General features: G+C 39.7%; 2 protein-coding genes across 2 annotated transcripts; both read right to left on the reverse strand.

Annotated features, from left to right (window-relative positions):
* Positions 1-387: 387 nt before the first annotated feature.
* Positions 388-10,818, reverse strand: fem1c (fem-1 homolog c). Its single transcript, XM_014995996.2, has 6 exons — positions 9,464-10,818; positions 5,655-5,824; positions 5,356-5,544; positions 4,664-5,175; positions 4,251-4,427; positions 388-2,268 (listed from the first exon to the last, which is right to left on the reverse strand). Exons 1-6 carry the CDS (start codon positions 10,005-10,007, stop codon positions 2,004-2,006), a joined length of 1,857 nt encoding a protein of 618 aa, XP_014851482.2. The 5' UTR covers positions 10,008-10,818; the 3' UTR covers positions 388-2,003.
* Positions 10,819-12,479: 1,661 nt separating this feature from the next.
* tmed7 (transmembrane p24 trafficking protein 7) lies at positions 12,480-17,482 on the reverse strand. The gene is made up of 4 exons (XM_014995995.2): positions 17,381-17,482; positions 16,879-17,066; positions 15,271-15,516; positions 12,480-14,374 (listed from the first exon to the last, which is right to left on the reverse strand). The coding sequence occupies exons 2-4, from the start codon at positions 17,035-17,037 to the stop codon at positions 14,138-14,140; spliced, it is 642 nt and encodes a 213-aa protein (XP_014851481.1). The 5' UTR covers positions 17,038-17,066; positions 17,381-17,482; the 3' UTR covers positions 12,480-14,137.
* Between the last annotated feature and the right edge of the window lie 590 nt (positions 17,483-18,072).

The following is an 18,072-nucleotide window of genomic DNA, read 5'->3' on the forward strand; positions in this document are numbered from 1 at the left end:
TCACTGTTTTAATTTTACATTACGAACACACACTTAAATTTACAGATAGTTCCTCGTGTGCTCTCTATTTCTGTCTTCATGGGATTCCTTGTTTTCACAAAGCAAATGAAAATTTGTGCAAATCACATCATCTTTTCTGGCATAAAAGAACAAATTGCTTAAAATCGTCCCCTCGGGGGGGGATACTTCGTATCTTTGTTCAGAAAGAACATCGGAACGCCAACGGAAGTATGTTTGTGTTCTGCTCAGGCTTTTTACAAATATGCAACATTTTAAAATCCCTGTTATTAATGCCAACAAATTCTTAAGGATAAAATATTTGAAACAGAAAAACAGTAAAACTCACAAACGGCAAATACTCTGAAAGAAAGAGATTTGGTCAAGACGACAAGTGCAACATGGTTTTATTGTCAAACTGGTAATTAAGATATGAACTTGATTAATGCCATATCAAATCTTAATCTCCGCTGTAGTAAAGTGCCGATCAAATCGAGTTGCCCTGGGTGCCCTAGTACATTTTCTGTCTGGTTTGGAACTGCAATATGAAATCCTACAAATTATGAAAAGCCCTTTTTCCCCCCTCCCTCCATCCTTCCTCTCAACCCACACGTCTAGAGCTGAATGTGCAAACATGATGATCACAAAGCTTTACTATTCTGTGTACTGAGGCATCTTCTTTTCTCCCTCGCTTTTCAGTCCTGGTGCTCGTACAAGACGAACCAGCTGCAGTCTGGTGGGAGTCGTCGTGGGAGGTCTCCCGCGGTGACGGGGCTGCACATGCACAGCGAGGCAAACGTTAGCGAGCTAACCCGGACTTCTCTGCCGCTCGATCGGGTCGGATAAAAATTACAAAAACTAAAACAAACGGTGCCGCTTTAAAGGTCAGCCGCGCGCGAGCGTCGAGAGGTCACTTTTGTGTACGAGCCGGCGCTCTGGAGAGTTCGGCCTCTGTGGTTTCTCAGTGGCTGTCGTGTGCAATGTGGAATCTTCATGAGCGCCACTACATTAAAGGCCTGCTCTCAGTTTGTGTAACTCATCGAGAAAAAAAAAATAAAATACGCATACAACAAACAACGCATGGAAAACGCACACCCGCACGTCAGTCGCTCAAAAATCGTTCACTCTTCTCACAGAGTCAGCATTATGGTTTCACCTCCACCCGACAAGGCGGATTACGAAAGGAAGCAACGAAGAAAATGGGGAAAAAAAAAAAAAAACATGAGATATTGCACAGACAAGTGCCGGCACAGAATACAACAGTCTCTTTCCAACAGCCCAGCCTGTGCATAGGAAAAATAAAGCACTTATGGTGTTCACACACTCCGTCCCCCTGCCCCCCTTTTGTAAAGCTTTGTTACACATCAAAGTGGGAAAGACTAATGACTGTAAAATCTACTCCACTCAGCAGAAAAGAAAAAGAACAAAACCTCTGTGTGTTAAGAGTACAAAAAAAAAAAAAAAAAAACCTGATTATGGCTGAGGAAGAGTCCGGGTCCGTTGGCAACAGTGAGGGGAAAAAGCAAAAACCTAAATAAGAACAGTAGTAGTAGGCTGAAGACTGGAGAGGACAGAAGCAGGTGATGTCGAGACTGGATGGGAGCCAGCATGGAGAAAAATCTCTCAAGTTTCATTCAATAAATAGCATTGTGGAATATGAAAAAAAAAAAAAAAATTCCTCAAGCAAAAATATGTAAATCCCTCTGTTCAAGTTCATTAAGAGAAACAACCGGTTATAATCCATGTTGCACCGTAATTCTAATACATCCCCACCGACCGATGGCGGTCAGCGCTGCGGCTCTATCGGCGAATTCAGTCCATCCTGGTTAAGTTGGGTATTTAGTGTGAGTTTCTTCTAGCAAACCAAACCCAGATAACAGTCCGTTTTGTTTTGTTGTTTTTTTTTTTAAACACCCTGTGGGTTAAGTGTGTGTAAAGCTCCTCGAGGTGTACGGTCAGCTCCCGCTCCGCTTTCTGTCCCTCGCGACCCTGTTACTGTACAATCATTATCTGTGGAGCAAGACGAAGGCTTCCAGCTTCTCGGGAATGTTCCCCCGGTAGTGGAGGCTGTGCTTGATGATGGCCCTGGCAGCGAGGCACTGCAGCGTGGTGTGGTTGATGGGCTGGATGACGTTCCGGGCCAGCTCCTTCTCGTCCAGGAGGTCGCAGGCCGTCTGCTGGAAGGCGTTGGTGCTGTCGAAGTGATTCCCGCAGGAAATCAGCAGGTTCATGATGTCGGGGTGACCGTTGGATGCGGCTATGTGGAGGGGGCTGCGGGGGGAAAAAAAAAAAAAAAAAAAATGAATAAGATTGTGCCACAAATTTATTCCCGACAGGGTAGGTAAGCAACTTGCAACAGTATTTGCAGCTGAAGGCTCAAATTTTAGGGCATTTTAAAAGACGAGCGCAAACAGAAGCGCACAGCTGAAGTTACTGGGGAGGGGGGAAATGTGGCTCACAACATTTTGTTCAGAAATAAAACGTGAACAGTGTGATATGCCAATGCATACAAGTCTGCTTTGGAATTTCTCGACCACCTTCGTACATCTAGACACTGACGTTTTTGCCTGTTGCCATTTACAAAATGCCTCAATATAAATCAGTTTGGATGGAGAGAATCTGAACTCCAGTTTTCAAAATAAATTCTTATCAGAAAATTGTTCCAGACTTTGACTGGAACGACCTGACTCATGAATATGGGGCAGCATTATGTACTTTCCAGGCACATGGTGCCATTTACAGCACTATTAACTATGTTACAGTCAGTTATAAAAACATTGTACATGTCAAACATGACTTGACTTTGCTTGTGGCTCTTTCTGACACGCTGCACGTTACCACAATGTTTCTTCATTGAACCTTTAACAACATAATGAGGAGTTTTAGAATGAGAAGTAGTTCCTGTGATGATCTCAGCAAACTCTCACTTCCATCAGGTGTTTGCCAATTGCTGCTGCCACTAGTCTAGAGGAGCCGAGTGCGGGAGCCATGTTACAGTCCCCCACGACTCCCCCACACGGAGAGTTTCCGCTGCATATTTCAAAATGTGTGGCTAATTAGAAACTGAACTTTTTATTGCTTTCTTTCAACAAAGGACTTCTGCAGGCCACTCTTGTATAAAGATCACATTGTTGGAGAGCAAAACCTGCCAACACATTCGACCACTTCAGCAGCTCCTCCAGAGATCCCATAGGCCTCCTGCAGATTCTGATTGATTCTCAATACAACTTGAAACAATTAAAGAGATGAAATACAGAAATGCATGCTAAATTTCCCCATCCAGTTCACAAATGTGGAGTCCTTACTATTAGTCTATCAGATACTGTAAAGCTCCAGTAACACATTTATACTGCGCTTATAGAGGCGTGAATACTTTTGCAAGGTAGTGCGTCAAGCCTTTTATTTATTTTTATATACATATTAGAGATGTGCCGATCAGTTTTTTTCCTGCCGATTCCGATCACCCATGAGGGCTGATCACCGATACCGATCACATAATTATTATTTTTTTAATCATAAGCACTACCGGTTACATTATGTGGAAAAAAGAACCATGAATTCACCTTAATTTAGACAAAAAACTTGTTTTTAATAACTTTTTCCAAGAAAAAAAAAACAAAAAAAAACAGGCATTGTGCAAATTGTACTGCTATCGGTAATACTATTTAACAGACTGAAAACACATGAAGGCTCTGAAGAGGCTAAATAATGTAAGGAGTCAAAATAAAACCTCTCAACATTGCCAAAGAATTCAAGTATAAAACTTAACATTCAAAGGCAAAAACAGGATCCATTACAATAAACAATCCTGAGTTACTGAATAAAAACTTCCTGATAGCATGGCGGCTAGCTGGTTACTGCTAGTTCTGATTGGCTGTTTCTGACTGAGCGGAGTAATTATGCAGATCAGGGAGGAGATCGATTATTTTTTCAGAGATTATCTGCCTCATGTTAGGACAGCGAAAGTTTTAATACATATGTAAAATTATTTTTTTTAAGTTAGATGCTGCAGCTTTAAGCAGAGGTTTGGTGTGAGAGTCACTACCAGGTGGAGGGTGGAGCAGAAGCAGCTCCGTCTGTGAAATATTAATACCTGTAGCGTAGCAGCGGTTCAACAGCGAGAGCATATATATATATATATATATATATATATATATATATATATATATATATATATATATATATATATATATATATATATATATATATATATACACATAAACAGAGGAACAGTTTTTCGGTAAAAAGCGGACCTGTTGTCGTCTTCGTCCCGGCTGTTGACATCCGCCCCGCACTCGAGGAGGATGGACGCCACCGTCAGGGAGGGAAACTTGCACACAGGGTAACGGCCCACACAGGTGGTGTTGCGGTCCACTGCCAGGTGTAAAGGGGTGAAGCCGTTCTTCCCACATGGCTGGAGCTTCAGGAACCTAAGCGGGTAAAGGTTTTGAAGCGCTGAGTCAAAAATATTCAAACAGCCATGAGTCATTAATCTTATGAAGGCAATCTGGATGTTGAGACTGAATCACAGCTTTTTGGGTGTGAATGACAGAAAAGTTCAAAGACCTTTGATGAGAACAAAGTTACACTGATCCCACTGAGTCATTTTACAATATTAGGTCAGAGAATATCACTTGAAAATGATTTTTCTCATTCTGCCACATACCTGTAGATGGTTTCCTTCTTGAAATGGTCCTGCTCTGCGGTACACGGCACCTTCTCCAGGAGACAAATGAGGTGCAGGATAATCGACAAGGCTTTGCTGAGCTGAGCGGGGTCAGGCGGCATCGGCCCGATCTGTTTGACCGCCCGCTCTATCTCCAACACGCTCTTGGTCAAGATTCCCATCAGGTCCTCGAAGGAGACGGACGTCCCCAGCAGCCCCTTGGCCCTGTCCTGCAGCATGAAGGAGAAGAGCTCGGCGAACGACAGCAGGCTGGAGGTCGTCATGGGGCTCAGCGGGTCCAGGTTGTTCTGCTGCATTTCCAGCGCGTACTTCCACAGGTTGATGCAGCGCTCGAAGTTTCCCGAGTCGGCGTAGACGGCGCCCCGGTAACGGATGTAGTAGGATGTGTCTGGATGCTGGGGGCCCAGGATCCTCTCCCGGATGAGCAGCGCCTGCATCCGCATCTCGTCCGGGTCGGAGATCAACCCGTCCAGCTCCTCCCCGTTTGTGACCTGAAAGGAAGATTTCAAACACTTGAATATATCAGGGAATATCACCCTGGTGAAAGCGCCAAAGATTTTTTTGTTTTATGAAATGAGAAACAATTTCTAATCAAAGAAAAGTTTAAAGCAGTGTCTTTTACTCAGCCTCCACTTTTTTAAAACCCGACAATCAGAAAAAATAATCCTCACCTCTTTAGCATAGTCGTAAGCCATGATAAGCTGCTTGGGTTCCGGTTTGTGGATGATGTTGTTACTGTCTGTGTATCTCAGGTCCATGGCTCTCTTCCAATACTTTAACGCTCCCAGCAAATCCCTCTTCTTGTCGACGAATGTCGCTCCCAAAAGCTCCAAGGCATCAATTCGCTCCGTGTGACTCGTCTACGGGGAGAAAACAATGCGGCTTTTCCAGTAAGTGATTCAAAACACAAACTTTCACGTTCTCATGCTGACAAAAACGCCTCGCACGGCTATCGACGGAAAAGGCTGACCTGCTGGTGCGTCGTCAGGTAGTCTACGATGTTCGTATGGCCGGTGACGCTGGCAGAGAGGAGCGGAGTCATGCCGTAGCCGTCCCGCTCCATGGTTGCGCCGTACTGCAGCAACATCCGCATGATCTCCAGGCTGCCGGACTCTGCGCAGTCATGCAGCGCCGTGTTACCTGAGATCAGAGACGACGCAGGCCTTAAAGTCAGGCTGTAGGCTTATTTACATCCAATCAGAACATTAAAGTCACTACAGGCTGCTAGGAATTAATCCCATCAGGCACAATTAATAAACATCTTTTCATAAGGAGTTCAATAACGCTGGAAATCGTCTTTAGTCTCAAAAGGAAAAATAAAGACTGTACTTAATAGATTCGAGTTTTTATAAAATTGCAGCCACAGAAATGAAGCATGTCTCGCCTTGGTTTTTATTTGTATCATTATTTTCTTGGTATTTTACTGTCAATTTTATTATCAACTTAATTTTATTTCTTATTTTTGATTTATCTACCTATGATTATTTAATTTTTGTGAGGCACTTTGGTCAGCCGAGGTTGTTGTAAATGTGCTACATAAATAAACTTTGACTTGATCTGTGAACTGCATTTTGTTTACGACTCTGCTATCTTGTACCAAAAAAGTTTACTAATGCACCAAAATAAGATTTAGTGTTACACAATTTAAGCTAAATATTTAATTGCAATAATAATACAACACCATAATCGATGTCCCCACCACTAGTTGCAGGTGTCCATTTAACTGGCTAAATGTTTGGTTTGCAGCTCTTCAATGAATGACACCTAAAATGTTAAATCCTGTCACATATTGCAGCCAAGCTGTCCCTTGCAACTGCGATGCTGCAGAAAGATATTGATGACAACTGCATTTGGATGCATTGAGCAGGTCTAATGAAACCCAGAGCAAAACTGCTACCTTCAAAAGTTGCCCACTTAGTAAACAGAGTCCACCTGTGTGTATGTATATATATATATATATATATATATCCCAAGCTTTGAGTTGTCTGTAAGATGTTCAATCTGTACTCAAAATAAGAGCATGGCACAACTGCAAACTTGGCAAAGAGATAAGCTAAAAAAGGAGACCATCAATTAGAGAAGCAGCCAAGACATCCATGGTAGCCCTGCAGAAAACCACAGCAGCGGCTGACAAGACAACCTCTGGTTGTGTTCTCCACAAATCAGGCCTTAATGGAGGCGTGGCAAGAAAATAGCTGGGATGTCGCGTTTGCAGTTCCCCACAAGCTATGAGAGAGAAACCGCAAACATACATCTGGTCAGATGAGACCATCTGGCCCAAATGCCAAAAATAAGCTAAACTAATATTATACATCACCTCAAAAAAAAAACTGAACAGCATGTCTATTAAGGAACACATTTGTGGAAGAATCATGTTGTAGAGATTATTTTCCTCAGAAGGGAGAGGAGAGGTTTTTTTTTTTGCCCCTTCAGTTTTCCATTTGCATTTAATCATAAAACCCTGATGTGTATAAAAACACATCATTAACACAAAAAGCAAAGACACAAGACAAAACAAAAGGGTATGAATACTTCAGACTTACAGACTAGTTTTCAAAACATCTCAATGTATTTTTTGAATATTTTTTAGCTTGCCCATTTCTCTTGAACATTATCAGAGCCACATGCTGTTGTTTGCTAACCCACTGACCTACAAATGAGTCAAGCATAAAAAAGGTAAATAAATCTAAAAGGAATGGACTAGAGCTGTTCACACACACAATGCCATCTTTTAATACTTTTTTACCCCAAGGCAGTCTGTCACATTTTTCCTTCCATTTCTTGGGAGTGCTACAAAATGTCTCTTTACAGTTTCTAAATTGTAACAAAAATAAAAATCCTTGATTAGCTCCACTGATGCTGTCTAAAATATTTTGGTCTTAAAGGGCTGATCTTTGAGAAAAAGGAGCTTTTAACCAGATCAAAAACAAATCTTTTTTAAACCCACTATAATTTCTGCAGAAGATGCATACGTTTTACTTTTATTTTAAAAACTATGCAACAATTTAAATGTACTAAAGAGCCACCTGTATCTTTTTCTACACCTATTATTCACTTTTCAAGCAAACAAAAATCATACAAGTTCAATTTAGTGGTTTATGGATAAACTACACTTGAGGCTCCCACTGGATCAAAACAAACTTTTCACAAAAACTTTGACAGCAGTTTAACATGACCAAGCTACAGGAGGTTAAAATGTCCAACATGTGGGATTGAGAGTTTCACAACTTGATTGCAGAAACATGCTTCGTATATCAACGATATTGCATAAAGAATAAGGTAATATTTTCCCCTTATTTGGCCCTAATCATGCAGCTGCTACACTTTCCACTACATCTAAAAAAGTAAAAATAGTGAAGATATGAAACTCTCATGATTTCAGAGGAACTTTGAAAACAAAGGCTGACTATGGAATATTTTAAAGCAGAAGCTAAGCCTCAACACTAACAAGTTATTGAGACACTAAAAAGGAGGAAAAAGCACTGATTTGATGACAGACTAGAGGTTTGCTTGATCTTAGGTGATTTCTATTATTTGACTCAACCACTTTTGACTAGCTTACTTGCATTAACTAGCACTGAGCCAATCTTTTTTTTTTTTTCCAGAAAGAAGTCGCTCATTAAATGTAATGGGTGAAAAAAATACCAATGATCACAGCTGTATTGGTAAAGGAGCATGCAGCTCCTGTTCAAACTCACTGAACAGAAATGAATGTTGCATCATCCATACACTGCAATTTAATCAGGCGAGCTGAAGGTAAGCTGTATGAGAAGTGTTGTTGTTTTTTTTTTATCAATGATGTGTAGGAGGTGGGAACTAATATATGCCAACCTAATATATGTGCCTGTTTGCAGGTTTGTCACTGTTCTGCAGGATTTACATGAGGATTGCATGATGCAGACAGATTTTGAGAAACACAACTCTCATGTCAAGCCTTCGCCATTCCATATGCACCACTTATATGGTACACACACCGCATGTTACATTACGTTGTACAACAAATAAAGGACTGAGGTTCATGTAATGCTATAATCATATACTATTGTCATGATCTATGAGTAAATGTCCTGTGATCTTTGAGTGTTTCTGGAACTCCAAGTAAAAAACTAAGTTTGATACTTCAGACACACCCAGACAGAGACGGAGCTGACGGAGCTTTCCATTGTGAAACCAGAAGTTCGTGTTGGTATGCTGACTCATTTAGGCCAGAAATACGCAAGTGCATCTCCATTTTTGTGTCATATGACATCGTTTTAGAAACTCTGTGGTGGATCTGGGTCATTCTGATGCATTGATCTGGCTAGTTTTAGTGGCCAATATTGCCATCTTGTTTTCTCTGAGGTCTGACCTCCCAAAATCACAACACAAAGGGAACAGATGTGCTGCTGGTTTTTTGATTGGCATCAACAGTTTGAATCCAGCAGGAAAGGAATTAAAAGATGATCTCCCTTTAACCATTAAGGGATATGATTATGTAGATTATCAACTAACACAAAAACTGTGCATTCAAGTATATACATGTTGTTGGTTGATGGGTTTATAGACTTGAAATTTGGTGACTGTAGTGGTCGGTTCAGTATTCACGGAAAATCCATTAGAAAATTGTTTTTTTTTTTTTTGTCTGTCTTCATAGAGGACATCTAAAATATTCAAAACAAAATAAAGCCTGGGAAGTTGAAGTTCCTAGGAGCAATACTACATTAGACCCTATTGGCTGATGTTCGCAAAGCAGCAAATCCAGAAGCACATTCAGTGTAGTCTGTGTACTTTTGAGCTTACCTTTTACACTTTTCCTGTTGACGTCCGCACCTTTCTCCAGCAGGTACTGCGCTATCTCTTTGTGGCCCTTGTAACAGGAAATCATTAGACACGTGTGTCCGTGTCTGTTGGCCACCTCCAGGTCAGCTTTGTGCTCCACTAGGTATCTGACGATGTCCAGGTGCCCGTCAAAGCAGGCTGCCCTCAGGGGCGTAGAGTTGGTGAGGGTCGTGCTGTTGACAGAAGCTCCGTGCCCCAGCAGGGACTGGACCACCTTCAGGTGACCCGCCGCCGAGGCAGCCCAGAGAGGGGGCGCTCCCTCTATCGTCTCCCCATCAAAGTTCACCGAGCCCCCGACCTCGACCGGAGCGCAGCAGCATTCCAGCAGGTACTCCACCAGGTCCAGGTGGCCGTACCGGGCGGCCATCAGCAACGGGGTGGCTCCGTTTGTCTTCTCGCCCATCAGCTTGGTGACTTCATGTCCATCTTTGTTCTCCAACAGTTTCTGAAGCAAACGGAGTTTGCCGTCTCTGGCCGCGTTATACACCGCCGTCTTTAAATCCATGTCTGACGGCGAGCTTCACGGTTGGGGTCAAAGTGTAAGGATGTCGGTAAAACAAAGGGGGTAAGGGTCACTTGAAGCTGGGAACCCTTTGTTTACAACCTTTCAATTTCAAGCTAACGCTAAGCTAGTTAGCTTCCGTTTTCGTTAGAGCCCAGAAAGGAACGAGGCTGTTAACAGATGAGCCTTAGACCTTTGGCATCAGTACAGTCGGTTATGTGAAACTTTAGGTCTATTAATAACCGAGTCGTTTCAAACGACCCTTGATGATCAGGCGGTACATTTAACTACGAGCTAGCGAGTTAGCTAATAAACTTCCTTGATCGATGAAGCTCGAATACTGCTCTACTTTTCACCTCTTTACTGCTCGCCTGAGCGACTCTCTCCCGCTGGTGTATCTTCCTCTCCTTCGTCAGCTCTGTTCCCTTCGCTCGTCATTGTTCCACGGCATTTCACGGTTTTTATATCCTCCTTCTTAGGGCCGAAGAGAAGAAATTCACCCCCGCCCGTAATCCCGTGCTACTGCTGCGGCTGTTAGCCTAGCCTGGAAAAACGACCGAAAGAGTTGGGGATATCCCCCAGTGTCAGAGCGGAGTGTTTCTTCTCACGGGCGTCAAAAAACAAGCAAAAATCAAAAGGAAATGGATTCTACCCCCTAGAAATGAGGGGTTATACTCTTCCGGTGAAACCACTCAGCGAACTGACTCGGTGGAATATTTCCCAAAGAGGTAAAACGTAAATTAGGGAGCCTAACCGCCCACGAGCAGACCGGATGATCACGACTCAGTTTCTGTCAAATCACAAACTCAACGCAGTCGTTTCTCTCCTTAAAGGGGAATGACTGACGGGTCACTGTCCAATCACAGATCGCATAGCTTGTTACGTTGTCAATCGTAGGAAACTAAAGTTGGGAAGAATACTGAGCAAGACTAAAAAGTGTATTGATCAAACGTTGGTAAAATATGTGGCTTACTAAGACATGAGTTTGGAGGAAGTGAAAATATGTGGATTCTCAGTTGAAATTTAAAAATCAGTTTACCAAAAAATCAGATTAAAATTTGTTTTAAAAAAAATCCGGAATCCAAATAATTCTTCCTGCAACGGGGAGGAAGTAGTTGATTGTATCAACTACTGATACAATCAAATGTATCAGTAGTGTCTTGCAAAAGTATTCACGCTGATTTCATTTTTTTAAATTTGTGATACTACAATACTCGGATTTTCTAGTTCAACACCAAGAAACGCAGAATTGTAAAGTGTAAGGAAAATTATGCATTTTTATTATTACAGGTAAGACCAAAAATGTTACTTTTGGCCTACATGCAAAGTACATTGTAAAATGTAAAACGTTTCTTGAACACACCATGATGAAACATGCAAATATTACCATATGTTTGTGGGAATACTGTTCTTCTGTAGGGACATGGCTCATGCTCCAGGTAGGAAAACATATTGAGCTGCCTATTGAGCAAACATGGAAGAAAAGTTGAAGAGACTACAGAACTTCATGCTGCGGTGGAGGCTACCTCCGACTGGACAACGATCCTAAACATCCAGTAAGAGCAACAGTGGAAGGATTCAGATCTAGGCATATTTGTATGTTAGAATGACCCAGGCAAGGTCCCGGCCTAAATCCAAAGGAGAATTTGTGAAAAGGCTTGACAATTCATTTTTATGGATGAAATCTTTCCCATCTGTCTGAGGATGAAGAATAGGCAAAAAGTTCAGTGTATAGATGTGTAAAATTAGTAGACATATGTCAAAGGATTTGCTGTTGCCACTATAACAACCGGTGGATGTACTAGGCTGAATATTCATGAATACCATACTTTTGAAAGAAAGATATAAATCTATTTGCCTTAAAATCTTCTTTCCACTTCATAATCATGAAGTTTGTCTGTAACAGATGCAATGACTAAAGTTCACCTATATTCAAAAAATAAAGTGAATATAAAGAAAAGTTTATCTCAGTGCAATGAGATAACTTCTTGTAGGCAGCAGCAGAAATAAGAATAGGAAAATAGAGCATAATGAAACATAGTGTGACCTAAACAAGAGAAAGTAAACGGACATCATTTGTCTATTATAAAACCTTGATGTGTAAAAATGTTAATTGGTAAGGACAATATTCCATGGCAGGTTACATCAGCCTTTTAAAAGTGCAACACACTTCAATCCAACTGCGATTTAATATTTTTTGCATGTTTAAACGTAATTGTTGCCTTAGTTGGTCATTTATTTTTTTTGTCCGAGAGGGCAAAGTAGTCTCAATTTAAAGTATAAACGTGTTAATCTTTTTCTACTGTCTTCCAAATGGGCAATGTTATAACATTGTCTGACGACTTTTCCGGTAGCTTTGGTAACGCCGCCCCCTACAGGCTGAAAGAAAGATGACCAGGAGGTACGGCTCTAAACTTAATGTGCCTTTCTTCACAAAATGCTAAAACAAATAAAATAAAATAAAATAAACAGAAATTTTGAACAGAAATTTATTCAAATATCCCGGTAACTTAACATCCAAGAAACACCACAGATATAGTGACCTATCACTACCAGTGCATAAGGTTTTGAGAAATACCAACATTCCACCACACATCAGTATTTAACACAAGGTGACTAGAAAAGATGAAAAAACCAAAATGCAACTGCATATCTAAGATATTATAGTAAGCCATTCAGGTGTTTTTAAATCATCTGTTCGATCCAATTAACACAAATAGAAAGTAAAAAGGAATAAAAAACACTGGTAAAGCAGGTCAATAAATTATCAATAAATTTAAAGCCATTAAAATATAAAAGTAATGTCTTTTAGCTGATCTCATATCATTGTGACTCTGCAACAAACCACTGATAATCCATCGGAAGATTGTGTCTCAGTGGTGTGTGTGAATAAACAAAATAAATAAATCTCATAAAACCAAACCAATTTAATCTAGTGTAACAGGTTTACTCTGGAGTCAAAATCAAACTGAAACTAGAAATACTGGTGCTTACTGTTTATTTTGTAAACAATCCAATTAGCCAGCACAAGATTGATTCAAATTACAATTTTAACCCAATAATAATGAAGATATTTTGTTGGAAAAAAAAACAAAAAACTTTTTAAACAAATTTACAACAGTGTTGCATAAAACTAAAAAGAACACAAGGCTACGGGATAAATATGCCATTACACTTTAAAACAGAAAAAGGCAGGACTACATAAATCACTAAACACAAACTGGAAAAGCTTGTGGAGTTAAAATTGTTGGCCAGACCACCTTCAGACACAAAACGCCCAAATCAAATAAAACAGCACAACTTCTTAATTTAATCTGGGTGATAAATCGAGGCATTAATTTGCTGATAGAACATGGTGTTAATTGAAATGAAATTGCATTACCAATTAATCATTTCATAGACATTTGGTTACTTAAGTGTGACGAGTGTACAAACCAAAGTTTTGAGGAGGGGTGTTAAATTAGTATGAATGTTGGTCTTTCTCTGGCATCATCCTATCAAGTGACTTATTTAAAATGAAAAGCTGACAATAACCAAAACAATTTTCTTTAACTCGCCTAATGGAATAAATGAATCTATTTATTCTATTAGCAAACAGATTTATTTATTAGCAAATAGACTCATTTGGTAAAATAAAATAAAGGTTTTATTTTACCAAATAAAATCTTTGTGGAGAGCCGCCTTTGCGTCAAGTGCGATTCCAGAGATGAAGATATGGAGAAATATCCATAAAATCCCAACATTGAGTAAATTTGTTTTCTACAAACTGCACTTTGAAAAATGCAGCAGATGGTGAAGGGTAAAAGATGGACACAACAAAAACACAAATAAAACAAGAACATAACAACTCAAGGTCTGTTTTAACCACAGGCCAGTTTGACCTGTTTTTAATAACCACATCATCTAGCCCCTCCTGTCACATTACTTAAACCCCCCTCAACACAATTTTTGCCACAAGAGTTATTTGCGTAAAGTTTTTAAGAACCACAGTGCTAATCAAGAAGGAAATATCAGAATGTTTGATATGAGCAAACCTTCACATCAGCACTGTTGTTCTTACTCACTCTATGCTATGCACACCTGCTCAGATATAAACAAAAAGTGATGAACCAGGTCCTGCAGCCCAAACGCTGTTACGATCCAACTCGTGTCATGGTGGTCTTCTTGTCCGAGAAGAAACTTCTAAGCAGGACCACCTGGCTGATGCTGACCACAAGCAGGATAATGGCCTCTCCGATAGACCAGAAGGCAACACGGGTGTTCAGGTCCTCCGCCCGACTGCGCCCCTGGGCCTCACGGAGGCGGAAGTGCGTCTGGTAGTCTATGACGGACTTCAGGGCCTCATGGATAGACACGCAGGCTGATTCCATCTGGTAAAAGTAAAGGAATTGAAGACAGATTGATTTAGGAGATTTAGTTGGAACAGAAATGTTTTTCAATATTCAAAATAAGCTGAAAATGAAACAGGGAAGAGCTTAAAACTCTGGCATAGCTGCTTCCGGGGGTTTGCCCCTTTGACAACAAAAACACATTGTAGGAACATTCGGACACAAATAATTTAGGAAATCCAACCCAAATAATGTGAAGAGGCTGAACGGTGATTGCAAGATTTTTGTTTCCCTCTTTTAGGTTTTCAAGTTCACTGCTAAAGAAGAACTCAGCCGTTACTTTAATATATTTATTTAATTTTAAGAATGTATTATGCGGTTATATGAATATCATAATCATTAACTTTATTTATAAAAGACTTTACACCAACCACTGCTGAAACAATGCTGAACATGAGTGATCAATATGTTATAGAAAGCATAAAGTAAAAAGCTAAGCACACAAAGAATTTAAAACAATAAATTCAAAATACACTGCTCAAAAAAATAAAGGGAATACTCAAATAACACATCCTAGATCTGAATGAATGAAATATTCTCATTGAATACTTTGTTCTGTACAAAGTTGAATGTGCTGACAACAAAATCACACAAAAATCATCAATGGAAATCAAATTTATTAACCAATGGAGGCCTGGATTTGGAGCCACACACAAAATTAAAGTGAAATGTTCCCTTTATTTTTTTGAGCAGTATATAATAAGGATTAAAAAAAACATTCTGACTGTTGTCTTTCTTGTGATAACAGTCTATTCTTCTAAACAGGCTTCTACCAGACAAAGTTTAATGTTAACATGGTGGTTTTGAATTATTATTGTTTGTCAGTGTTATCCAGATAGCTACAATCTGTGCTATACATCATCAAACCTAACACTCACCTGAGTGAGAGCAGTGACTCTGTTCTCATTGGGGAAAAGGGGAGGATCATCACCGACTTGGAAATCAAAGTAAACGGTCTTGTGCGTGAAAGTGGAGAACTCGTTGCTGAAGCAGAACTTGAACGTGCCATTCTTGGCAGCTGTAAAGGTAAAACTGTCGTATTGCTTTTTCATCTCCTTGTAAAGTGTAGTGCCGTCTGGGTCCTCTAGGCGGCAGTCTACGTCATAGTGGCCACCGGTTACAACCTGGGATAACAAAGAGAAGAACAATCTTTTTTTTATTTAAACAAAAGCAACATCCTAGTGCACAATAGTGATTTGATTAGGTATTGTGTTTGATAGATTAACACCAAGGACTCGCTAATGACAGTCCAAAACAAATCTGTTAGATTTATAGAAACTTTAATGTTTTTACATATTCAGCGCAAGTGATAAATCATATACTGACTTCATCATGCCCCAAAGCAATTCTATGACAGAATAGGAGTGTTCAATAACCCATCACACTGATTAAAGGCAAAACTTTGTCAATCCAGAGCATCCCAATTCTGAAAATATTCTGAGACGGAAGTCCTCGCCCTAACTCCAAGGCAGAGTTTAGTAATCCCTACTAAGAAAGTTAATTTCAACCATCTGAATCTGGAATCAAATGTTCTTGCTCTTGATTCATGCCAAAAGGTGAGAGTTTAAACAGACAAACTCATGTTTTCTACATGAGTTTGTCATGTAGAAAACATGACAAACTCATGTTTGTCATGTTTTCTACATGACAAACATGAGTTTGTCATGTTTGTCATGTAGAAAACAGCAGAGCCAACAGCAGAGCTTTTTGGCTCTGCTGTTGCTGCTGCTTCTTTTTTTTTTTAACATGACAGATCAAACTACTGGCCATCTTACTGCAGACTAGACCCCGACCTATTCGCCTCCCACTTCCTCCTATCATCACTCATAAACCACACACTAAAATTCTTAAAATTTTCCACTAGTAGCCCTGAGAGATATGCTACCTTTTCCAGTTGAGAAATTTATCTCATAATTTACTTACATTTTTTGGAATGCGTTTGTCTCATTTTTTTTCTTGCCAACTCTTGAGTTTAATTTTGTGTTTTTTGTTAGGTATAGGTTTTTTTTTTGACTTTTAGAAGATTTAGCACATTTATATGGTGCTTCCTTGTTTATCAATGTGCATTATCACATTTCAATCGATTAAAAATGCAAAATAAATTAACCATGCTTAGCTTCTTCACGTTCCAGGAAGGGGCCATTGGCTTAGTTGTAGCTGCCAACAACTTCATCTATTCTTTATCGATTATATACTTTGCCACGTCTTTCTGTATTTAAACTAATCTCCCTCCTGGATAAAGCCATTAAAGGGGCTGATACTGCCACCAACTATGTGTTTTCGTCCCATCTATGGCATACAGGCTCAGACCTCATCTGTTTAGCTGTGTTTTTACTCCTAGAAAAAACAAAACCACACAGAGATGGAAATTTTCTATGCATTTAGTTAATTCAACCAAATACCATTATTAGATACTAATAAAAACCTTACAGGTGAAATCAATTACAAAGCCGCTATATGACAAACACTTTTATAATTTTGAATACCTGAAACTCTAGCGTGCACTTGGTGCCGGTGATGATGTCCTCGTAGAAACACTGTTTGGCGTTGTCGGGCAGCTCGAAGGTTAGCTCGGAGCCCATTACCCACCCACAGAGCAGCTGGGCCCATAGCACCTGCAGCAGCAACCGAAGCGACCTGAACATCCTGGACACCGAAAGCTAATAGCTATAACCTAAACACCAAAGAAACAACCAAATATAAACATAATATCAAAACCTGTAAAAACGTTGGGAGATACAGGACTTTAACGGTGATTAAAACAGACCCGGACGTTGATATAAGCAGTAAACGCTTAGCTTAAAGCTAACTAGCCACTTTTCTGAGCTACGTAATTTAGAAGCGCAAAGCAGCTTCTAATTTTTACGGACTTTATATTATTGACTAACTCGTAGTTCTATACATATAAATAAATAACAAGTCAAGACAAACTTAATAACGGCATGTTTTTAATTCAGTATTTGGTCTCAGTCTGAATTACCGACTCACCTAAAGTCTTCACCCGGATGTAACTAAAGCTACGAAGACGTATTACAAACGCGAGAGGAGATTGGCTGTCTTCGGTAAAACACCCGCCTGTCTGTCGCTCTCATTGGTCAAAAATGTTAATAGGGCCGTGTCATTGATGTCACATGGGCCACGTCTTCCGACAGGCGAGCGGAACGCATCTTCTTTCTCAACATATTCCAACGTGGCTCTTAACGAGTTGACGGTTGTTACACCATTTCCTTCAGTTGTTTTTAAAAAAGTTTCAGTTATTTTAAGATACTCATAAAACTTTAAATTTAGTTGTGTACATACAAACCTCAGTAGAGTTTGTTTATTTTTGCTCGCTTCAGTTTTGTTTCAATTATATGTTCCTTCAATTAAGTGAAATGCTAATAGGAGACGATTATTTACCATTTACATCTGTTAAATAAAACATGAGAGTGAATAGATATTTAAGTTTGAATTGACAACAAAGGATCTTTAAATTACATTTAATAATTTAAATATTTAGTTTTTTTTTGCTGAAAAACTAACACATTTAATGATGTATGAACATCATTGATGTATGAACACAGCAAAAATACATAAAAATAAATGAATAACACTGATATGCAGTAACATTTTTTGTGAAGACCTAAAAAAAACATCTTAAGCAAATTTGTTGTTTATATAGTTTTTTTTAATCATTAAAA

Source organism: Poecilia mexicana, unplaced genomic scaffold, assembly GCF_051168715.1.
Source record: "Poecilia mexicana isolate PSO_F unplaced genomic scaffold, ASM5116871v1 scaffold_9, whole genome shotgun sequence".
Lineage (NCBI taxonomy): Eukaryota > Metazoa > Chordata > Actinopteri > Cyprinodontiformes > Poeciliidae > Poecilia > Poecilia mexicana.

Excerpts from the sequence above, each read along its gene's own strand:
- tmed7 (XM_014995995.2), bottom strand. The coding sequence starts at position 17,037 with ATGTTCAGGTCGCTTCGGTTGCTGCTGCAGGTGCTATGGGCCCAGCTG. Across the intron at positions 15,517-16,878 it reads AGTGCACGCTAGAGTTTCAG|GTTGTAACCGGTGGCCACTA; the intron begins GTATTCAAAATT and ends TTGTTATCCCAG. Across the intron at positions 14,375-15,270 it reads GAGTCACTGCTCTCACTCAG|ATGGAATCAGCCTGCGTGTC; the intron begins GTGAGTGTTAGG and ends TACTTTTACCAG.
- fem1c (XM_014995996.2), bottom strand. The coding sequence starts at position 10,007 with ATGGATTTAAAGACGGCGGTGTATAACGCGGCCAGAGACGGCAAACTC. Across the intron at positions 5,176-5,355 it reads CTTACGACTATGCTAAAGAG|GTCACAAACGGGGAGGAGCT; the intron begins GTGAGGATTATT and ends TCTTCCTTTCAG. Across the intron at positions 4,428-4,663 it reads AAGAAGGAAACCATCTACAG|GTTCCTGAAGCTCCAGCCAT; the intron begins GTATGTGGCAGA and ends TTACCCGCTTAG.